Source organism: Leopardus geoffroyi, chromosome X (genome assembly GCF_018350155.1).
Source record: "Leopardus geoffroyi isolate Oge1 chromosome X, O.geoffroyi_Oge1_pat1.0, whole genome shotgun sequence".
NCBI lineage: Eukaryota > Metazoa > Chordata > Mammalia > Carnivora > Felidae > Leopardus > Leopardus geoffroyi.
In genome coordinates, this window is record NC_059343.1 from 115,967,843 (window position 1) to 115,992,781 (window position 24,939).

General features: G+C 45.5%; 1 protein-coding gene across 16 annotated transcripts in view; it reads right to left on the reverse strand.

Annotated features, from left to right (window-relative positions):
* The window catches only part of ATP11C (ATPase phospholipid transporting 11C), a 174,350-nt gene extending 149,824 nt beyond the window's left edge, over positions 1–24,526 (reverse strand). For 8 of the 16 annotated variants that reach the window (XR_006711006.1, XM_045472236.1, XM_045472229.1 and 5 more), the window contains exon 1: positions 23,511–23,744. Coding sequence is in view for 15 of the 16 variants with exons in the window: in XM_045472236.1 (XP_045328192.1) it covers positions 23,511–23,537 (27 nt within the window). In the remaining variant the exon portion in view is untranslated. Of the gene's footprint in view, positions 1–21,533; positions 21,842–23,510; positions 23,746–24,451 lie in introns of those variants that run through there. The other 8 variants (XM_045472235.1, XM_045472225.1, XM_045472227.1 and 5 more) reach the window with 4 other exon arrangements.
* Between the last annotated feature and the right edge of the window lie 413 nt (positions 24,527–24,939).

The following is a 24,939-nucleotide window of genomic DNA, read 5'->3' on the forward strand; positions in this document are numbered from 1 at the left end:
AACTCACAAACTGTGAGATCATGACCTAAGCCGAAGTCAGATACTTAACCAACTAAGCCAACCCAGGCGCCCCTCCATTGTTTTTAATGTCACCATATCCTTAATTTTTTTTTTTACATTTATTTATTTCTGAGAGACAGAGAGAGAGCACAAGTGGGGGAGGGGCAGAGAGAGAAAGAGACACAGGATCCGAAGCAGGCTCCAGGCTCCGAGCTGTCAGCACAGAGCCCGACGCGGGGCTCGAACCCACAAACCGCGAGATCATGACCTGAGCCGAAGTCGGACGCTCAACCGACCGAGCCACCCAGGCGCCCCTTAATGTCACCATATCCTTAAAACTACACTTGACAACAGCTGACTAAAATGAACGAGAGTTCTATAGCAGACTCACAGATATCATACAAAATTCTGTTAGAAAGAAAATCACCCCCCCCCCAAAAGCCTATAAAACAAGTATGTGCAACACTCTTAAAGGGAGTGTTGCAAAGGGAGGGACCTTAGTACCTTCTCTCTTAGGGAGCTAAGCTTAGCATCTTTCGAAGAGCCAAGACAAAATCCCGCAGTCCCAAATCTGTGACAAATGCCTGGGTCCAGGCCCTAGCATTAGAACCCACCCATCCAGCGTTCATTGGTGAGGGCCTCCTTGCACAGCTTGCTCTAAGTCAACTGTGGTAGGACGGTGCCTTTCTAGTAACTACTTTCAGGTAAGGTCTGAGATTCAAACACGTTAAAACCAGCCCTCCCGCACAGTAGGCCTGGTAACAACGCAGAATGGTATTTCTTGCTCACGGGCGTCAGTCAGGGCTTTATTCAAATGGCACCTTTTCGGTGAGGCTTTCCTTTGTCACCCTCTGAAAAATCGCCACCTCTACCCCGATCCTCCCCATCCCTTCCCTGCTTTATTTCCCCTTTACCACCCATCACGAGCATACACGACGTTACAATTATTTATCTTGTTTGTTCATGGTCTGTTTCCCTGTCTACTGGTTATCCTCTCGGTTGTCTTCCTGAGCACCTGCGTTTTCAGCTAGAAACGGCATTTCCCCGTCTCCCTTGTGGCTAGGGAGGACCGTACGAAAAAGATTTCTCCAAAGGTATGTGTGCAATAGTGACCTGTGAAACTTCTTGGTCATTTTCCTACAGAAACTTGCACTGAACCCCCTCTTGCCTTCTAGCTGGCTGGAACTTGAAAATCCACTGCGGAGGAAGGCAAAACCACCCCATTCCCTCCCAGAACAGAGGCTGGCTCTTTGCTCCGGGCTATTACGTGCCAGAGAAACAAACACTTGCCGTTTCTGGCCACTGTAGTTTGGAGCTGTTACATCAGTTTACCCTTTGCCCTAAGAACACCCTCCCACATTAAAATGTAAGGAAGGTCAGAGGTGCCTGGCTGGCTCAGTTGGTAGAACACGCGACTCTTGATCTTCGGGTTATGAGTTCGAGCCCCATACTGGGGGTAGAGATTACATAAAAAATAAAATAAAATCTTTAAAAAATAATAAAACGGAAGCCCCGTGGCGGGGGGGAGGGGAGGGGCGGATGTTTTTGTCTGTTTTGCTCACCAGTTCATTACTAGCTAGAACAGTACCGGACACTTGGTAGAGTCCTCAGTAAATATCTATAGCTGATTAAACAGACAACTCTATCATCATCACCCTTCCACATCTCCCAGTCACCTTCACGGCTTCAAGAAGTTCAGATTACAAGATTCAAATTGCTCCCAAGACAGTGACCCGGAAGTTCCTCTATACCCCACTCACTCCCATCACCCCACTCCTCCACTGGGTGCGCCCTGTACCCCCATGAGCCTCCTTTCAGGTTCCCTCGCCCACCTCAGGGCCTTTGAACAAGCTGGTTCTAAGACCTACTCCCAAGCCCCTTTGTAGAAAGAGTCCCTCATTCCTCCAGTTGTCTGTGCAAATGCTGTCTCCTCAGACGGAACTTGCTGGCTACTCTTATCGAAAACAGACCCCGATTCTGTCATCTGTTTCTATTCATTTTACTCATAACTTATGACAATGAGTCAGTATAATATTTGTTGGCTTCTTTTTAAATTGTAACTTAGATTATAAGCTCCATAAGGACATGAACCGCTTGTCTTCACTCACCACTCAGTTCTTCTTTAGCATGGTGCCCGGCCAGCCATAAGAAGTCAATGGAAGGGTGAATGAATGAACGCACTGAAGATACTGAGTGGCTTTAAATATTTTGAGGTAGACAGGAGTTAAAAACTCTCCATAGGGGCGCCTGGGTGGCGCCGTCGGTTAAGCGTCCGACTTCAGCCAGGTCACGATCTCGCGGTCCGTGAGTTCGAGCCCCGCGTCGGGCTCTGGGCTGATGGCTCAGAGCCTGGAGCCTGTTTCCGATTCTGTGTCTCCCTCTCTCTCTGCCCCTCCCCCGTTCATGCTCTGTCTCTCTCTGTCCCAAAAATAAATAAACGTTAAAAAAAAAATTAAAAAAAAAAAAAAAAAAAACTCTCCATAAAGGTGGTCTTCAAATGTCCTTGACTACTAGCCTGACAATAACCCAAGTTTCTATTTATGGGGATATAAACCAGTGCACATTCTGGCATGCTTTTGAGTGTTAGAAGGATCATCATTCCTCCTTTCCACGACAAGTTTTTAGTTGCTATCGACCAGGTGGAATTTGAAGGGACCCGTGCTGGCATGACGGACCAAGAGCAGCTCTTACCAGGATGTCAAATGCAGGTTCGCATGGACCTACACAATTCAAAATAAATGATTATATTTTGGGAGCATGTCAACTGGTCTTTCAGGACCTCAGTCCCAAGGACCAAGGTTCCTCTAATATTTCAGGTCGTTTCAGCTCATCAATTTGCTTCTGGACTACGTAACCAGAGGTGGCCCTCCAGAACTGTAGGAGCACCAGCCAAACTGGGCACTATGGAGGCACGGTTTCCCTCTGTATCTTGTCGGTGGTGTGGATCTGCAAACCTATACATGGGATAAAGCTGTACAGACCCACCCACCACCCACGCACACACCCACGCACACGAATACAAGGATAACTTGAGAAATCTGATTAAGATTGGTGGTTTCGACAGTATACTAGTTTTGAAAGACGTTACCCTGGGGAGAAAGTGGGTGAAGGGCACACAGGAGTACTCTGTTATTTCTCACAACTGCACACATAGCTGCAATTTTCTCAATACATACGTCAATTCTAGGGCGCCCAGGGGCCACAGTCAGTTAAGTGTCCAACTCCTGATTTCAGCTCGGGTCATGATCTCATGGTCCTGGGATCGAGCCCCGCGTCAGACTCTGTGCTGCGCACGGAGCCTGCTTGAGATTCTCATTCTCATTCTCTCCCTCTCTCTCTCCCCACCTGCCCCTCTTCCCTGCTCCCACTCTCTCTCTCTCAAAATAAACATTTAAGACCATTTCAATTTTAAAATGCCGCTTCAACATAGAAACTCTAGGATGCTGCAGAATTCAACTGGTTACATGTCTGAAGAAAACAGGAAGGAAGAGGCTGGGGAAATGAGAGAAAGAGAAGTAGGACTGAACATGAAACTTCAGAGTGGGAAAGATTACTACATCACACACACTGCAATCTCTGAAAATACAAGTACATGGCCGCACAATCTACTTCAGGTCACAGTGTCAAGGAGTAAAAGGTTGCTACAGAAAACCTAGTTCATGCCCCTGCATTTTAAAGATCTGAAAAAGGACATTCACAATAATAATCTGCCAAGTTTTCAAACTTTTACAAAAAGGGAGAGACTAGCTTTCCAATTTTGGCATAGCCAAGGATTGCTTAAACAAGATACATACAGCACTAACTGGAAAGAAAGAGACTGAAATTTTAACTACATTAAAATTAGGAACTTGTTTATCAAAAAGACACCAAACAAAATGGCAAAAGGACAAGTCACCGAGACGGTATCTGCAACAAATATAACCAACAAAGGATTAATGCCCTGGATGTCAAAAGGACTCATAATTCTAAATCGGTCTGAAGAAAGATGAACAACGCAAGAGAAAACAGTCAAAAGACATAACTAAGTATTAAGGGAAACATTAAATGGCCCTTAAACATATGCAAAGATGCTCGACTTCATTAGCAATCAAAGACTTGGCCAAAAGAAGTCAGACAATACCAAGTATTGAAAAATATGAAGCAACAGGAATTCATACATTGCTAATGAGAGTGCATATTGGCTAAACCACTTTGGAGAACAATTTCACCTCTTCTTGTACAGCTGCACATTTCAAGACTGTCATTAATAGTGTATGTCCTATATTTATGCCCATGTGTTTGCACCCGTATGTGTGAAGCCTACACATACACATACGGACTCACAGGAGAAAATCCCATCATAAATATGCACCAAAAGACACATATTTTCTTTTTTTTCCTTTATTTATTTTGAGAGAGAGAGAACGCACAGGGGAGGGGCAGAGAGAGAGAGAGAGAGAGGAAGAGTGAGAGAATCCCAAGCAGGTTCCACATCATCAGCATGGAGCCCGGCGTGGGGCTTGAACTCATGAACCGTGAGATCATGACCTGAGCCAAAACTGAGAATTGGGTACTTAACCAAATGAGCCACCCAGGTGCCCCAAGACACATATTTTCTCATCATAACAGGAAAAAACAAAAAAACAAAAAAACCCAACACCTACAAACAACCTAAAGGTCCACTGACAAAAGAATGAATAAATTCTGGTATATTTCCAAATGAGTATTATTCTGCAGCAACAATGAATGGACTATAGCTAAATAAAACCTTATAAGGAATCTTAGCAATACAATATTAAGAAAAAAAACCAGCATACTGTTTACGTAAAGCTCAAAATAAGGAAACAAAAATAATGGATTATCTAGGTTTGCGTATGTTTGTGTTAAAACTGTTTTTTAAAGCAATGGAATGACCCAGAACTAAAGTTAATTGTTGCGGAGCGGAGGGGAGGCAGAGGGATGAGACAGGAGAGTAACCCAGGCAGAATTATACTGGTTGTGGTTTAATTCTCAAGCTAGGTGGTAGGTGCATAGGTATTCATCTTACTCTTATGCATATGTTTTATATTCTGTATGCACTAAATACTCCACTTTACAAAGATGATTTCTGTAGCATCGAAGTGATTTTCCTAAAGCTATGAAGCTGGTGAATGGAGGCACCGTAACAGAAACGTTCCCAGCATGAGACTGGAAACGACTTCCACCATACTAGGTGTCTATTGGGAACAATTGTTGATGCAACATGAATTTCATGACTTAAATTATTACTTCCAAACATGTATCCTATAAATCTCTTAACGTCTTTTGATTGATTTCATTTGATTTTATAATGATTACATGGCTTTCACTTGTATCTTTGGTAGGTCACGTGTAATATGTCTACTTTTGCACAAGAAGAGTTTAATCATACTGCCTTGTATTTCAAAACAGATATATATTCTACTGATACTTTCCATCAATGTCTAGGGCCTGACCTAAATTAACAAGTGATTATGACTCTTAAAATAGATTTACAGAATTCCGTTTCATGAAACCGCTCCCTTGCTATTGGTATTATCCTCTGGTTGAATCACTGGCTATAAAAAACAGAGCAAGCACCGAATTCTACTCTATCACACTACTGGTTCTAAAATTTATACCTATGAAATGTCTACCCGTTGTCTCCTATTGTCTCCCAGCTGCTGTCACTCAGGCAATCCAAGGGCTTGCCTCTCTATCTACCATGGTGCAGCTAATTGTGTTCGTAAGTACAGAGGAGTAAGAGGGTCTTCGGGAAATAATGCCAGGAGGTCACTGGCAAAGAAAACAGGGGTGGTGCTCCCCAGGAAGCTTACCCATCATATTTTAGCATCACCAAAAGTGCTCTCCTCCATTAGAGCTGTTAGCTAAGAGGTCAACGTAATCAGAGTTGAGTTGAGTTCTAGAACATAATACTAACACAGGCACAGGTCTACATGTGACCCTCCATCATTCGGGTCGGTGTAAAACTAAAAAGTACAACCACTGTTAAAAGACAATGAACAGCATAAACAGCCTAAAGGTTGTCATTGTGCCCATTCAAAGTATAGACAATTTAGCCTGCACTCATTAAAGAGACCGAAGTTTGGGGTAGAGTACAGTCAAATGAACAACCAAGAGATGGAGACCTGAGGAGTAACGCTGATAAACAGCCCAATAGTAAACAGTAAAAAACATTCCACTGCTTGACTGTGAAGCCTAAAACAAATACTACAAAATTATAGAAATAGAAGAGAACTTAAATATAGATGACCCAAGAGCCCTCACAATTCACAGAAGAGGAAATGGAGGACGTACGTAACAGAGCTGAGCGTAGGGTTCCCTATCTCTGAACTCCCATTCACTGAATAGTCTTGGACAAGCCACATTTGCCCTCTCTGTCCATTTCCTCCACTGTAAAATGAAGAGGCTGGAGAACTGGATGGTCTCTAGGACTCGCTGAGCCTTTACAGACTGTGTAGCAGTCCAAGCCCCTCATTTTAGAGAAAGTCTAGCAAACTAGTTACTTACAGTAAGGTCTTCTATTCCTGATCTCTGTACACTTTAGATTGTTCATTCATCTGCACACGATCCTAGGAAGTAAGTGTGACGGTTAATTTTATGCCTTCTCTTGACGGGGCCATGCAGGGCCCCGATATTTGGTCAAACATTATTCTAGGTGTGTCCGTGAGGGTATTTCCGGACGGGATGAACATCTGCATTGGCAGACAGAGTAAAGCAGACTGTCCTCCGTAAGGCTAGCAGACTTCATCCAATCAGCTGAAAGCCTGAAGACAACAAAAAAGACTGACTTTCCTCCAGTAAAGAGGAACTCCTGTCTAATAGCCCTTGGAGCTGGGGCATTGATTTCACCTGCCTTTGGACTTGAACTGGAACGCTGGCTCTTGGATTGGAACTTACATCATCAGCTCTCCTGGTTCTCAGGCCTTCCCACTTGGACTTTACGCCATTGGCTCTCTTGGGTCTCCAGCTTGCTAACTGCAGGTCTCAGGATTTGTCAACCTCCATAATCATGAGTCATTTCCTTCAAATAAGTTTGTATGTATATACATATACACACATACATGAAGTTTTACACACACACACACACACACACACGAAGCTTATTTACATATATACATAACAGCGAACATTAAATACATAGGTATTTACATATATGTAAACACACACACACAGAGCCTATTGATTCTGGAAAACCCTATCCACAGTAAGCAAATGCATATAACGAACTAATGCTTGTAAAGCACTTAAAACAATGCCAGGAACTTAGCGCTCTGTTTTTAGCTGTTATTATAATAAGAAGACACAGACAACTTACAACTAAATTCCACAAACCCGCAACATATATGAAGCCAAGGATCAGTAATTCAAGGCACTGACCTGAATAATTATCTCTGCACACAGCCTAACAGAACACAAATGCCTATACTAAAGGTAAAATGAAAAATACAAAAAAAAAAAAATTATGAAGAAAACCCATTTCAAATTTTGATCCATATAAATATGATAAGGTTACTCCCATCCTCGCGTATTAAGGGCTTAAACCAGGCACTGAGGCATTAGTGACACAGCAATAAGCGAAGATGGTCACAGTTCTCACCTTCAGGAAATTTCCTCTGTAGAGGGAAGGTCGATACTATGTAAGTGAGCAAACGAGTTTAATACGCAAATGTAAAGTCAACTGTGACACGAATATAAAGGAAAGGCTCATAATGCTCTGAACCCGGAAAGCAGGCGTTGTCTGAGGGAAGGACAGACAGGGGCGGCTTCCTTGGGGAAGTGATGATTAAGCTGAGCTCTGGGAGAGGAATTAAGAATGGAGGCAAATGACTGCCACAGAGCAGCTTACCAGACAGGATCCTGTGGCAGACAGAACACAAAAAATGAGGACTATTTTGTGAAGAAATTGAAAAATCCATCCAAAGATCCATACAGGACCTCAAGGGACCCTGGATAGCCAAAACAATCTTGAAAAAGAAGACGGTTGGAGGAGGTCTCGTATTTTGTGATTTCAAGACATACTACAAAGCTACAGTAATCAAAACAGGGTAGTACAGGTATAGAGACAGACATACAGGCCAAGAGAATAGAAGAGAGTCCAGAAATAAACCCTCATGTATATGGTCAAAATGATCTTCAAGGGGCACCTGGCTGGCTCAGTCAGAAGAGCATGCAACTCTTGACCTTGGAGTTGTGGATTTGATCCCCACACTGGTACAGAGGTTACTTGAAAATAAAATCTTAAAAAAAAAAAAATCTGCGAGAAAGATGCCAAGGCCTCTCAATGAGGAAAAGACGGTCTTTTCAACAAAGGGCCCTGGAAAACTGGATGTCCACATGCAAAAGAATGAAATTGGATCTTTCCCTTACACCATATACAAAAGCCAATGTAAACTGGATCAAAAACCCAAATGTAAGACCTGAAACGATAAAAATCCTAGAAGAAAACAGGGGGAAAGCTTCATGACCCACTGGATTTGGTAATTACTTCTTAGATATATCGCTAAAAAGCACAAGAAACAAAAGCCAAAAGACAACGGGGGTATCAAGTTTAAAAACTTCTATGCCTCAAAGGAAACAATCAACAAAGTAAAAAGGCAATCTATGGAATAAAAGAACATATCTGGAAATCACGTACCGGATAAAGGGTTAGTATCTAGAATATATAAAGAACAGCTACAACCGAACAACAAAAACCCAAATAACTCAATAAAAAATTGGCAAACCACTTGGAATAGACATTTCTCCAATGATATACAAATGGCCGAAAGCATGTGAAAAGATGCTTCACTTGACTCATCATCTGAGAAATGCAAATCTAAACCACAATCAACTATCACCACACGCCAACTAAAATGGCTGGCTCCTATAACAAAACAGCGTTGGCTAGGAAGGGGAGAAGATGGAATCCTTCAGCTACTATGGAAAACTGTTCGGAGGTGCCTCAAAAAATTAAACATAAAACCACCATATGATCCAGCAATTCTATTTGTTTCTCTCTTCTACTTAAAATCATCATCTGGAGGGGCGCCTGGGTGGCGCAGTCGGTTAAGCGTCCGACTTCAGCCAGGTCACGATCTCGCGGTCCGTGAGTTCGAGCCCCGCGTCGGGCTCTGGGCTGATGGCTCAGAGCCTGGAGCCTGTTTCCGATTCTGTGTCTCCCTCTCTCTCTGCGCCTCCCCCGTTCATGCTCTGTCTATCTCTGTCCCAAAAAATAAATAAACGTTGAAAAAAAAAAATATTTTAAAATCATCATCTGGAAGAGATATTTGCACACCTTTGTTAACAGCCGTGTTATTCGCAAGAGTCAAAAGGTGGAAGCGACTCGGGGCACCTGGGTGGCGCAGTCGGTTAAGCGTCCAACTTCAGCCAGGTCACGATCTCGCGGTCCGTGAGTTCGAGCCCCGCGTCGGGCTCTGGGCTGATGGCTCAGAGCCTGGAGCCTGTTTCCGATTCTGTGTCTCCCTCTCTCTCTGCCCCTCCCCCGTTCATGCTCTGTCTCCCTCTGTCCCAAAAATAAATAAAAACGTTGAAAAAAAAAAAAAAGGTGGAAGCGACCCAATATCCATCAGTGGATGGATGGATGGATGGGTGAACAAAATGTGGTATATATATAGAGAAGAGCCTTAAAAAAGAAGTCCTATCACATGCTACGACATGGATGAACCTCGGGGACATTAGGCAAAGTGAAATTAGCCAGTCACAAAAAGAAAAATACAGGATGACTCCATTTATAAAAGGCATCTAAAGTAGTTGAATTCATAAAACAGGAAGTAGAATGGTGGTTGCCAAGGGCTTGGGGGGAGAGAAGAGTGAGGGGAACGGAAGAGTCGCTGTTTAATGGGCACAGAGTTTCAGTTTTGCAAGATGAAAAAGTTCTGTAGACCAGTGGCAAAACAACGTGATTATACTTATCACGGCTGAACTACACACTTAAAAAAATCTTTAGGATGTTAAATTTTATGTTATGTGCTTTTTACCACAATTCAAAATTCTCTTTGAAGGGGCGTCTGGCTGGCCTAGTTGGAAGAACATGCGACTACTGATTTCAGGGTTGTGAGTTCAAGCCTCGCGTTGGGTGTAGAGATTATAAACAAACAAACAAACAAACTTAAGAATAATTTCTCTTTAAAAAAAAAAGAAGTGAGGAAGGCTGTGGGAAAGTTCAGCGGTTTCTCAAAAAAGTTATACACAGAATTACCATATAACAAAGCAATTCTATTCCTAGGTATATACCCAAGAGAATTGAAAACATATGCCCACACAAAAGCATATACAAAAATGTTCAACACAGCATTATTCACAATAACCAAAAAGTGTAAATAATCCAAACGTCCATCACCTGATCAATGGATAAAACAAAATGTGGTACATCCATTCGATGGACTATCACTGAGCCATAAAAAAGAATGAAGTAGTAGGCAAACCATAAGAGGCTCTTAAATACAGGGAACAAACTGAGAGTTGATGGGAGAGGGGAAAACGGGTGATGGGCACTGAGGAGGGCACTTGTTGGGACGAGCACTGGGTGTTGTAGGTTAGTGATGAATCCCGGGAATCTACTCCGGAAGCCAAGACTACAACCGCCTGTTAGGTAACTTGAGAATATTTTTTTAAAAAAAGAAAAAAGAACCAAGTACTGATACAGGCTACAACATGGATTTAAAAGCCTTGAGAACATCATGCTAAAGGAGAGAAGTCAATCACAAAAGAGCAAATACCGTGTGAATCCATTTACGCGAAATGTCCAGAAAAGGCAAATCCCCGGTGATGATAAAGTAAATGCGAGGGTTGCCGGGGCCTGCAGGGAGAGACGGGGACTAAGCACTAATAGGGACGTGGTTTCTTGTTGGGGTGATAAAAATGTTCTGAAATTAGACTGTGGTAATGGTTGTGCCAAATAGTTAATATACTAAAAACCATTTAATGATGAATCACTCAATGCCGTACTTGAAACTAATATTACACTCTATGTTAACTACCTGGGATTTAAATCATAACGTGAAGGAAAAAAAAAACCCACACAAAAAAAACCCACTTAAGTGTACACTTTAAAATGGTGAATTTTTTGCTATGGGAATAATCTCTCAATTTTTATTTACTTATTTATTTAAAAAAAATTTTTATTAACATTTATTTATTTTTGAGAGTCAGAAAGAGAGCACGAGCAGGGGAGGTGCAGAGAGAGGGAGACACAGAATCGGAAGCAGGCTCCAGGATCTGAGCTGTCAGCACAGAGCCCGATGTGGGGCTCGAACCCACGAACCGTGAGATCATGACCTGAGCCGAAGTCAGTCGCCCAACCGACTGAGCCACCCAGGCGCCCCTATAATACCTCAATGTCTAAAAGTGAACACGAACAACAACAACAAAAGTGCAGAAGAGTACAAGCTGATACTGGTCAGATTTTTATCCAGAGGACACAGGAAAGTCACTGAAGGCTTTCCGACATGCATCTGTGAAAGAGTCGTCTGGTGCCGCGTGGAGAATACACTAGAGAGGGCAGGGGTGGATGAGATCATCTATTGCAATGGTCCAGGCAAGTGACAGCGGCAGCTTGGACCTGGATGGCAGCAGAGGTGGACGTGCGGAGAAGTGGACAGATTTCAGAGTCCTCTGAGAAACAGAATTCTGGATTCGCTGCTAGATGTGGGAGATCCAGGGAAAGGCGGATCAAGGATGACCGCCAGGTTTCTCCCGAGAGCGAATGGACCGGGGATGAGGCCATTTGCTGAAAGGGGGAAGACCGGAGGAAGAACAAATACGAAAGAGGAGAGATGCTGACGACTTGGGCTAGCGTGGCAGTCGTGACGGTAAAAAGAAAAGCGGCATCAACATCCGGGGGTGAGGCGTGCCTGGGTCGCTCGGTCGGTCAAGCATCCGACTCCCGATTTTGGCTCAGGTCACGATCGCAGTTTGTGAGATCGAGCCCTACACCCGGCTCCGCACTCGCTGGTGGCACGGTGCCTGCTGGGGACTGTCTCTCTCCCTCTCTCTCTACCCCTCTCCAGCTCGTGCTCCTTCTCTCTCAAATAAGCAGACATTAAAAAAAGAAAAAAAACAAAACCCAAAACATCACATAGTGATACACTGGTTGTGAGGAGATAAGATGTAATTCATGTTCTGATTAAGGCATGACGATATAGTCAAGATTGAAGGTCTATTAAGAGTCATGTTGTCTAAAAAAAAAAAGAGTCATGTTGTCTAGTGGCAGTGAAATAGAAGTGTTACTGTAAGGAACATACTTCTGGACCAAGGCCTGATCCCCAGCTTTTTAAATACAGTCACACCTCGGAAATATTGCAGGGTCGGTGCCAGACAACTACAATAAAGTGGATAGCACAATAAAGTGAGTCACATGAATTTTTTGGTTTCCTAGTGAATATAAAAGTTATGTTTACTGGGGCGCCTGGCTGGCCCAGTCAGTACAGCGTATGACTCTTGATCTCGGGGTTGTGAGTTCACGCCCCACGTTGGGTACACAGATTACTTCAAAATAAAAATCTTTTTAAAAAGTTATGTTTACAAAATACTGCAGGCTGTTATGTGTGCAATAGCACTGTCTAAAAAAAAAATAATGCATCTACCCTCATTTTAAAATTTTACTGCTAAAAACCCTTATTGCGAAAAAAAACGCTAACCATCGTTTCAGCCTTCAGCCAGTCATAATCACTTCACAGATCACCATAACAAATATAAAAATAATGAAAAAGTTTGAAATATTGTGAGAATTACCAAACTGTGACACAGAGACACAAAATGAGCAAATGCTGTTGGAAAAGCGGTGCTGATAGACGTGCTCAACACAGGGTTGCAACAAACATTTGTTAAAACACACACACACACACACACACACACACACACACACACACCGGTATCTGGAAAGCACGGTAAAATGAAGCACAAGAAAACAAGGTATGCCTATATATGACCACCAGTACTCAAGATAAAAACTACCTACTGCAATGTTTCCACATAGGAAGTTTCTGAAAGCGTGCACCCACTATGTAAGCAAGACAAATAACCAATTATATACTATACGAAGCAGTGTCTTGAAGCATTACCCCAAATGCTTCCATCCCAGCTCCTACCTTATTGTTCCTGCACCAGATCAGAAGACTGATGACCACCATCATTGGAGTCATGGATTTCAGAAGAGTCTACAGGAAGATTCCTAGAGCTACTGCTTTGACAACCGAAAGCTGCCTGATGTCCAGTTTTAGGTTTCCCTTTTTTAAAGTTTAAATTTCAGCACAGCAAACATCAGGCATTAAAAACCCAGGTTTCGGTCTTTCTCCAGCATTTGGAGCTGGAACCTGTGCCTTCTGCGCTGACTGGCTCGGCTGCTCCAGGTACCATGAGCAGTAACTTGGCCCAACTGCTCTGATGATTGCCTCTTCCTGTAATGAGGTTGCCCGTCCCTAAAGTCCCATGAACTTCAATCCTTTGGGTCCCTTACCACCCAGCTCACATGCCACCTCCTCTCTAAATCCCTCCTCCAGCCACAGCAGCCAGAGTGAAATTCAGCGCTCTCCTCCGAAAGTCGGCTGCACTTACTGTGTGTGCCTCTTAAAAGGACAGCACTGATGAATGACCAAATGCCTGGTAAGGAGGCTGGTCTCGTAAGCCGTCTTCTAACAGACTGCAAACTCCCGGAGGGCAGGGCTTGTGCCTCACATACTTCTGCAGCACAAGTAGGGTATGAGGGTTCAAAGGAAGCCTGTGATTCACAGGAACATTTTCAGAAAAGAAGCCGAAGTAAATTGTGCACTATACCATAGACACCTTAATCCATATTATTGCAAACTATGTTAATTGTGAAGCTTAAAGAACATTCCCACTGCTAACGCAACAGGTGTAGCTTACATAATCTGCTCTACCCAGCTGTTAGTTATTTGTGACAGTTCCCTCCTAGCTTCTGCTCCCTGTTGATCTGTAGGATTACTACATCTTTCAGTAGGAGTTCCTGATTTATTCTTTGCCCAAATCATAAAAGAATGATTAATTTTCTTTTTTGAAAACGGCAAAAAAAGACTGAAACTTAAGAATGACCAGAGATATCCCTGGGGTTTTTCAGGACTGTAAAACTCAAAAAACACCCCTGCAATAAAACAATATTTATACATATTGCCATAAAATTCATTCATCAACCCAAGAATGTTACTCTTTTGTTTTCTTTTGGCATTTTTTCCTGTATGGTCATTGCTGACTAAATACTCCAGTATGCCTGCACTTTGGAATTGTTACCCTCCCCCAACCCCCCAGCTGCCCATGAGCTAACAGCTGGCCATGTATAGAATGCGATGAAGTCATGATGCAAATGAATGTTGAGACTATGGGTAAGTGAATGGGATGAGGAGGGGAGTGGGTAGTAACAAAAATCCAAAGGTCGGGAAAAACTGAAAATCCACGAACTCAGAGATGCTCCAGAGAGGAAACCAGCAAGTGTTGACGCTAAACTGGCAGAAACATCAATACTTCCTGGCTCCCCCACTGGGCGCATCAATTTACCAGCGGCAGGCGGCTCTTCTGCTGCAAGTGACAAAAAGTGGATGCGACCAACGGTGTGAAAAAGAATGACCCATAATCCAGGAGCATGGCTGTGTGCAGCAGAGAAAAGGTGGTAGCGACGGCCGGAGTCTCAGATGGTCTCAATTCTGCTGCTGATTAGCTTAATGGCCGTGGGCAAGTCATTTGCCTTCACTGAAAACTACCAGCATTTCGTAACATAAATGTGTAGCAGAGTTACCACAGCACGCCAGGGGCTGCTATTCTTAAAAAGCCTTGCTTACAAAGCTGGTACCCAGCCGGCGATTTGGATCTGGGGTTCCCACCACCCTAAGTGGTAAGAGTAACTGGCTGTGCCTCAACTCTCGGTACAAACAACATGGCGTATGCTAAATACCGGTTTTCCTTCTGGGAGTCTGGAATTCTGGCAAGTACCAGACAGAGGGGGTCTACATAACCAGGTCCCAATAAAAGTCCTGGGCACTGAGCCTCTAATGAGCTCCCTTGGTGGACAACATGTTACACAAGTTGTCGCAACCCGCTGCTGGAGGAATTAAAGCACAACCCGGGTGACCACAGTGCGGAGAGGACTGCTGGAAGCCGCGCCTGGTTTCCTCCAGACTTGGCCCCATGCACCTTTTTCCTCTGCTGACTTTGCTTTGTATCCTTTTGCTCTAATAAATCAGAGCTGTGAGCACAACTATATGCAACGTCCTGTGAGTTCTGCCAGTAAACCATCAAACCTGGGAGTGGTTTTGGGGACCTCTGACACAATTGGTACAGTGTGGAATCGTGCACCAAACATTTTTCCAACAACCTTGTGAAATAGGTATTATTACGTTCATTCTATAGATGAGGAAAAGTCAAGTTCAGACAGGTGAACAGAGAATGTACACATTTCAGTGTTTATGACATGAGTGCTCTTACATTTTAGTGAATTTCAGAACCATCTGGAGTGCTTGCTAAAAATGCAGTTTTGTAGGACCTGAGACTCGGATTCAATAGGCTTGTAGTCCTAGGAATCCATTTATAATAAGTAGCCCAGATGATTCTTTATATGTTTATTTTTGAGAGAGAGAGAGAGAGAGAGAGAGAGAGAGCGTGGGGGAGGGCAGAGAGAGAGGGAGACAACAGAATCCGAAGCAGGCTCCGGGCTCTGAGCCGTCAGCACACAGCCCGATGCGGGGCTCGAACTCATGGACTGTGAGATCGATCATGACCTGAGCCGAAGTCGGAGGCTTAACGGACTGAGCCACCCAGGTGCCCGAGTAGCCCAGATGATTCTGATGCAAGGAGTCCAAAGACTACACCTTGATAAACATTTTGAGGTATATGAAGCACGGTGCCCAATTTCCCAAGCTGGGCAGTAAAGGGCGGAACTAAGACTCACACCCACCCTTTTAACAAGGCTGAGGCTCTTTTCACAACAAAACTGCTTCCAAATTCCTCAAACTCTACAGTTCCTCTGGTCTGCTCTGCCTTCTCGCTACAGGTATCCATCCAACTAATGGCAATGAGGTGCAAACAGGAAAGTATCTTCCATTCCCAGCACCAAATACTAAGTGAGATCCTGAGTTCAAGTAATGCACGTGTACCAGGGAACGGCAAGAGATCTACAGCTCTTGGAGGGTTAACACTACAGCTTTGTTTTTCAAAAAAGACGTGATGTGCTGGTGGCAACAGAAAATATAAGCTTGTGAACGGCATTTAACAAAAAGGATATAAATTTACTCATAATTTTAGAAGCTGAGGACAGTACAGAATTTTAGTTGTTTATGTATGGCCAAGGAAGGGGAAGGTGCTAAACATAATCTTTTGAATGAAGAAATGAGCCTCATGTAAACGCTCAAGTTTTTCTGATTACTTTTCAAGCAGGTAGGAGAGTGTTACTTTTTTCTGATCATTTTCACCTGTCATTACAGAGTCAGGCTGTGTCTGCAGTTCAAAACAATTCGGCCAGTATTTATTGAGCATCTACTGTTTACTTGATGCGATGCTAGCTGCAAGATCATCATCAAGAAAACGATTTTGAGTTTTCCAGGATTTTTGATTTTACTTGCCGAAGAAGAGACTAGAAAAATACAGCCACCGTAATACTTTAAGACAACATATAATAAAGGAGCCTACAAAAACAAATATCTGCTTGAACAGGATGGGCCTCGCTAATCCTTCTATAGTCTATTAAAGATGGGGCAAAAATCAATGACAATCTGTACTTCAGAAATACCGATGAACCTCCTAAATGTGGATGCCCATGGTCCAACAGTATCTATAAACCAGATAATCAAGAAGTCAGCCAAAGCGGCAATCCATCCATACACTGCGGTAATTGAGGGGCTGTCTGCCAATGTGCTGGCATAGGGCACCCCACACCCATACCTGCAGTGCTGAGTGCTCATTCGTCACTAAACTGCAGTGGTTTAACAGATGCTGCAGTCATGCTAATGTTTGTTTTACAATCACCACTGATCCACCCTTACACCAAGCCAAGAAGGTGAAGTGTTAAGTGAACAGAAGTAAACTTGAAAACAGCACCTCATTCACTTGTGGAAGCCCAGAAACTCCCTCCACTCAGTCAGAAAATTCCTCTCCATCTCCAAAAGTCCACATCCAAAAGATTAATCTAGATAAAGCACTACAGATGTACAGGAAACCCTTCTCCCTAACGGAAAAAAATAGTGTTTTTATTTTGTGTCCCATGCTTTCACCCTCTTTGGGGCGAACTGACAGTCCATGTTAGACAAGCAATCAGCCTTGATGATTTTTCCCACAAACCAGTATACGAATTGACTCATTGCCTAGTTCTCTGCGTATCACTCGGATGCGGGGAATTTAGTTATGGCTCTTCCAGGGGGGCCACTGGCCACCCTTTACCTCCCAGAATCCACTGCCCAGCTGGTGGTTCACCGGTAGCCTGGGTGAGGAAAGAAGCTCATTTTCAATATGAAAATGGCCAGCTTCCCCTACCCAAATCTCACCTCTGCTCAAAGTCCATTAAGAGCACTGGAAACCATCTGATATGTAGGTACTCAATATCACCTACTCAAGGGTTGAATTAGGAGCAGTCGTCAACAGGAACAGTAAACCTTTACAGAAGGTATTCAGAAGACTTTCAGAGTTTTATGTTGTTTAATCAATAATAATAATAAAAAGACCAGGGAAAAAAAGCACAAAATTTGTTTTCAGGCTATTTAATAAATCATAGCAAATAAATAAACAGTATTTATTTCAAGTCATAGTGAATCATCCCCAAATGGGTTTCCCATCTTACACAGAATCAGACTAGCATCTATTTGCAAAAGAGCAGTTTGCCATGCATAGGTCATACTGAAGGGTCGAATGCAACAAATTCCTTTCTGTCTGAAATCCAAACCACCAGAAAATAACTGCAATTGTACCCTCTATTTATGGTGGAAAGACAAATAAAAGCATACAACAGTAACGTATTCGTGAGAAGCAAGTTTTGTGGCATGTCACAACTACGTTAGAGATAGGGCAGTCACCACGTCCTCTGTTATCTATAGCTCACCCATGTGTCCACAGGGTCTATCATAGTGCCCTACACATAGTAGGTGCTCAGTGAATATCTGTTGAATGAAATAACGCTCTGCAAGATCATAAATGACATAATCATCTAAGAAAGATTATACTATGGTCTGCATAGTTTAGGCATTCGATGTATTTATACTAATACTTAGAAAATTGGTAATCAGTATATGGTATACCCCAAAGTGTGGGCTCTGATCACTCAATTCCCATGGGGGGGGGGGGGGTCCTCCACACCAACAAGCAATTCTCAGATTGTCTTACAATTCAACTCAATTCTGGCAGTATCTACCCAGAGGTAACATCGGGTCGCCCCACTTAAGGGCTCGGTCCTCTAAGACTTGCCCACACTTCCCCCTACTTCCGATGCCAACTTCAAGTCCACATTATCATCTGTGCTTCTGACCAACCAAGTGCAAACTGGAGGTTCCAAGGAGGCTCACCTTGGGTCTCCGGACACCAGGCACAAGTCCACAACTTGATCCTCAGGTTCTGTTAATTTGCTAGAGCCACTCACAGGACCCGGAGAAACCGCTGACTTACTAGATTAGTGGGACATTATAAAAGCCCGTAACTCAGGAAGAGCCAGAGGGAAGAGAAGTACAGGGCAAGGTCTGGGGGAAAGGGTGCAGTTTCCATGTCTTCTCCAGCTGAGCCACTGTCCCCATGCTCACTTACTCGGAAGGTCTCCAAACCCTGTCCTTTTGGGTTTTTACGGAGCCTTCGTTACAGAGGCAGGACTACATTAACCCATTGGCCAGTGGTGATAGAACTCTTCAGACCCTCTTCCCTCCCCTCTAGGGAGTGGGACTGAACGTTCCGACCCTCTAATCACAAGGTTGGATCCCCTGGCAACCGGCCCCCTACCCGAGGTGCTTTCCAGAAGTTGCCTCATTAACATAACAAAAGATACCTTTGATTGCTTTGCTCACAGGAAATTCCAAGGATTTTAGGAGCTCCTTGCCAGAAACTTTAATCACTCTTCATAAGGAGGAATTTGCTATAAATATCACTGTCTATAAGTAAGTTATTATTTATGCAAAACACATAAAAACTGTTCATTCAAAAAATATTTATCAAACACCTACTATGCACCTGGCACACTGCCAACTGTTCCTCCCCCCCACCCCCAGGAGCTTTTGGGTTAAGGCAGCCTTTCTCCTTTGGGATTCCTCATCTCCAAATGCATGCAAAGGAGATAATTTATTACACACAATGGATGCCCTAGGGCTTGAGGGCTTAATTCTTAAAAAACTGATCCAGGGTGCCAAACAAGTTAAAAGGAAATTATTGTAAGATTAAAAAGGTTGCTTTTAGTAAGGTCAAATTCAACCGTTAAACCCAGCTGTGTATGGGGGGGAGGGGGGAGGAAGGATAGGTGAAATGGGTGAAGGGGATTAAGAATACCCTTATCTTGATGAGCACTAAGTAATGTCTAGAAGAGTTGAATCACTATATTGTACACCTGAAACTAATATAACACTGTATGTTAACTACACTGGAATTAAAAACAACCCAGCCTTGTAGGAACTACCTGGTAGGGGCCAAGATGTACAGACTACTTGTAAGGCTGGTGTGAATGCAAAAATCCTGCAACACACATATTTGGGTAAATTTCTAAACATAATAAAATGAACTCATCACTATTTTCCATGCTCAGTAATGTCAGGCCAAGGTTGTTAGCAAAGTGAAACGGGGGAAGAAAAGCTTAGTACTCTGATAATTCAAGAAGGAAACCGAGAACTTTCTCGCTAAAAAAAAAAAAAGAAGAAGAAAAAGAAGAAGAAGAAAACCAGCAATTACCTGCATTATTTTATTAATTGATTAAATGCTTCCAATATTGCCTGACTAGACTGGCCTTGCCTTGGACTCAAAATAATGAATTAGCTACCGATGTCATGAATTATTTTTAATATTTTTGGTCTTTGATTTTTCATTCTACCTCATTCAGTCTAATTTCTTCCCAGTCCTGGGCCTCTTTGACTGATTCGACGACATTTTCTGTGTGATATATTACTATATGCTGCATGCTTCCTGGAACCAGAGCAGTTTGAGAGCTTCTGGAATCAGAGACAAATTTTTTCCAGTATTTCACACTCACAATTTAAGCTTTCATTTATCAATGACCTAGAAATTCATGCCTGTTTAATATTGCTCTGACAAGCTAAATTGACAGCCTCTACTTGGCCAACCTCCCTGGATCTACTTCATCAAGCAATGTCTTATTTTGAATCTTGAACATGAAATAATATCAAAAAAGTGGTGGCGGGGGGCACCCGGCTGGCTCTGTCGTGAAGGACACGGCTCTTGATCTTGGTTGGGGTTGTGAGTTTAAGCCCCATGTTGGGTGTGGAGATTACTTAAAAATAAAATATTTAAAAGGGGGGGGGGGGAATTCTTGTTGTTTGGACTGTCATTAAACCTTTAAACCCATGTGAAAATGCTATGGTAATCACTCGGAATTTATGAAGGACAGAAGGATAACATAAAAGTCCCTGACCCCTAAATATCAACTAGTCCAGAATTCCAACTGAACATACCATTAAAGGAAATAAACTGTATAGACAAAGCTAGTAATCTTTTATTTATTGTATTTCTGGAAAACGGAGATGTCGCACTGGGAACAGGTGGTACTTTTATTATACTCAGACATCCAACTCTTAGATCTCTGAAGTCACCCCCTACATGCCTAAACCCTAAAATCCTACACCAAATCCACCAATTTCTTTCTACCTCAAAACTGTCAAAAGGAAAGTCATAATTCATCAGAAAAAAATAAGTCGATTATTAATGGCAAGGAAGTCAAGGCCATGTCTTTAAGAAAGACAATGAAGTACGATTTCCTTTAGCTTGAAACTAGAGAACCTGGGGAAATAAATGGCATTTTTAAGACGATTCAGCAAAGAGTGCTGAGCCACAGAAGATGATGCTACGCCCAAGAAATATTCACTCCCCGTGTCAAGTTTAAAATGGAAAGCCCAGCCGTAACACGTATCTAATTTTCAGTGACCAACAACTACAATCAACACCACTGTAATTTATGTCATGTTCAAAGTCAATTTTAGATACGTATAGGTACACACAAAAAATACCACTTGATTTTTAAAGGAATTCAGAGCCCCATGTCTGAAATACAAAAGCGATCCTAAGACAGCACACAACTTGCACTATACCTACGATGCTGTGCAAGTCTTCAAGTCCAACCTAAATCTTTAACTGTAGCCTTCTAGTGATTTAAATGGGAGTGCTCTTCAAATAATCTCTACCAGGCAAAAGATGAGGACGGCAGACTCACTGATCTAGGGAGGACAAAATTTGCCCCCTCAATTCTGAAGTCATTCTTTAGTAATGAGTATTCAACAGCATATTTCACATTCGGTCCAATGGCTTGCAGATGAATTCCTTGCCCTAGGCCTAGGGCTCAGGTACAACTCCTGAGAACCTTCCAGCTTATTGCACTGGTACAAATTCCCGAGACTTACCATAGTCATGGTTGCGCAGGAAAATGAGAGCAGTCGGGTTATTTCAGGCGAACAGTGAGGTCAAAGCTCATTTCGGTGTGAGCGAACGTAAGTGGTTCTCTGCAGAGATCTTGGTCGGGGATGCAAAGTACTAGCCTCAAACCTGCAGGCTGGCACTGCACGACTGCTGCGAATTCTACTGCATGCCCTAGCTTCCTGGGCCAGCACTGCTTAATTACCAGACTCCCATACAATGCAGATCGTTCACTCTGAGCACCAGAAAAGCAAAGGGGGCTTTCCGACCACATACGGTTTCAAATGGTCAAATCCTGTAACAAACGGGGCACGTCGACATCTCAATTTTAAGCTAATGAATTTATTATGAGCCAGGGTCCAGTTGTTTTCCACCAGACAAGTGCCATGTGAAAAGATTACCCTTTCCCAAAGATCACAATTAGCTCTCTGTCACCTTTCCCTTTTTGGCGGCCCCAAACAACACTCCAAGATCACGGGAATGTATGTGAAATAGAACTATGAAGTACAATGCTTTTTGTACCTTCTCGGGCTTGTCAATGTGAGAGACCAATTTTAGCCTCTTGCTTTAGCAAAGCATCCAGCACAAGCCGATTCCTATAGATTTCAAGATCCTTGGTATGTACAACCTCTACTGCTCTGTGCCACAGGTAATCTGATCCAATTTCATAAGACATGTTTCTGGATGAGGTAAACATTTCAAAAACAGTAATATAGCACTGCTGTGATAATATCCTCAAAAGGGAGCCGCAATTCTTTCTTTTAGCCAGGGTACATTTGTGAAACTTTCAAACGCAGAAAAACGAGAGCAAATCCATCCGACGCCTGAGAACTGTTAACAATGCTTTGATTTGCAATAATCACATGAAAAGGGCCGAATCGACAAGTTCTCCAAACACCTATTTCCGTGGGGGTGGGTGGGAGCGCACAGCACCGAACCATTTTTCTCAACGACTGAAAAACCAACATCTACAGAGAAGCCCTTTCTTTCACATCGTTGGCAGAAATAAAATCCTATTCCCGCCACCTCATCTTGCAATTAAGGAAGTTGCTACAAATAGCAGCATAGAAGTCAATGGTCTCTGCTTTGCTCCGTGCTGAATGTACTCTCCAGGAGTAAACAGGTTACTCAAAAAAGTCAGCAGCCAGAAATCGCTCTCCCCTAATGCCAAAGTCCCACGGAAACGCAGTTCCCTTTTCTGGGGATCGGTGAGGGCTAAACGTGGACGGTGGAGTCCAGCCGGAGCCTGCCTTCGCTCACCGGCTCGGGGTCTGGGGCGTTCAGGGCGCGGCGAGGCTCCAGACCCGGCGCCCGTGAGCGGCGGAGCAGCCTCCTGGCGGCTCCACATCCACCCAGCCCACCCTGACGATCGCCTTCGCTTTCATTACACCCTCAAGGTGAGCGGCTTAGGCTGGAGCTCCAAAGTTCGCCCGGCCTCTGGTCAGCAGCACCCCCCCACCACCACCCCCGCCTCCCCGCCCGGCCGATCCCCGGGCAAGGCTGAGTCCTGCCCTCGCCTCCAGCTCCCGGGTCTTTTTTTGGGACACAGTGACAGGTCTGGGTTTACCTCCATGTGCTCGTGGCAGAGGAAACAAAAGAAAGCAACCTCCCTGATAATCAAACGCCATCTTCGACTAATTGGCAAACCGAGGGGCCCCTGGACCGGTCCCCCCGCCGATCCCCCCGCCATCCGGCCCGAGGGCGGCCCCCCGTCGGAGACAGAGTTTGCAACAGCCCCGGGAAGCTCCGGTTCAACGGTCCAGGGGGGAGGGGGACTCCGGGAGCCCTACCTGCCTCCCCACCCTGGCCGCCCGGGCAACGCGGTTCAGTTAAAATCTAAAAGGGGGTGGCGGCGGCGCCTCCCAGAGATGCAATTCCCCCCTCAGAAAATTGTTCCGAGGGACCCGGCGCAGGGCGGGCGAGCAAGCAAACCGCACGCGGGGAGCCGCAGCGAGTGTACTTACAAAACGATTAAAGCTCCGGCGGAACATCGCGACGAAGGCTGCCGGGCGCCGAGCTGGGCTCTACCGGGCTGTCTGGGAAGGCGCCGTCCACAAAACACACTGCGGCGTGGGCCGGCGGCGTGAAGCGGACGACGAGGCGGGCAGCCCCACCACCGCCGGCCCTCCTAGGCTCTCCGCGCTTCCCCCCGCCCCGCCGCCCGCGCCCTCGCGCCCTCGCGCCCGCGGCCCCCCGCCCCCGCCGCGCCTCGCTCACGGCCCGCCCCCGGCCCGCCCGTCCCGGGGGCGGCGGCCCCGCCGCTCGCCCTGCTCTGGCCCCGGCCCCGCCGCTCCCGCAGCAGCCCGCCGAGAAGGCGAGCCCGGCGCGCGGGGGAGGGACGGCGGAGGAGCGCTAGGCTCCTCCCGCGGGGAGGGGGGCGCCCCGATCTCTCCGCCCGCGCCGGGCTCGGCACCCCGCTGTCTGCACTCTTGCCCGGCGCCGCGCCACCGCCCGCCCTCCCCGCCGGCCTCGGCGGCCAGCCCGCGTGCTTCCGCGCCACTCGGGGCACGGGGGACCCTCCCGGGGCACCCCGCGCCTCACCTCGCCTCGGCCCCACACTACTCCCCTGCCCCGGCCCTAACTCGTCCGCGGCGCCGCTTCGCTCGCCGCCCCTCCTCGGTCAGCGGCAGCCGCTCCGCCCCGCGCTTTCGTCCCGCACCCGGGCTGGGGAACCACCGCGCAGTCCGCCGGCCCGCCCCGAGCACGCGAGGCAGCCTGGCTCCCCGCTTCTCGGCGGGGAGGAGCCGGGCTCGCAGCGAGGAGTGGGGACAGGCAGGGCACCGTGGAGACCCCGGGCGGGCGGGGCAGGGCGGGGGGGGGGGGATTAGTTATGAAAACCGCCCCCTCCTCATCTGCAAAGGCGCGGGTCTCCCCACTACCCTCGCTTCGCTCCGCTCCCACCTACGCGGCTTTCCCTCCTCCAGTTCTTTTCTCGCGTCCTGCCTCCCCACCTAAGCCGTCTTACTTCCACTTTCTCTATGAGGTTGTAAAGTCAGGCTTTGTGTCGCTGCTGCTGCGCAGCGGGGCGGGATTTCCCTGCCACCCCCCCACCCCAAGCCCCTCCCCCTGGCCCCCTCCTCGGCGCGTCTCCCAGAGCATCCTGGGAGTTGTAGTCCAACCGTGCCCCCTTTCAGCCTCGTACTGCGGGCCGGGAGCTCCCCCACTCGCCCGGACGGGGTTTGCCCAGAGGGTTGAAAGAGGAAGCGGCTAAGATCGCTGGGCGGAACCGCGGTTCTCGGCACCGGCAGGATGAGGGGGCCAGGAGCGCCCGGTAGATTGCCCCCGCGGTGAAAAACGTGAGAAGGATAAATGAGGCAAAGCCCCGAATGCTGGGAGCCTTCCCTAGGACGGAAAATCTATGCTCCAGGAAACCCTCTACACCCTCGACTCCTA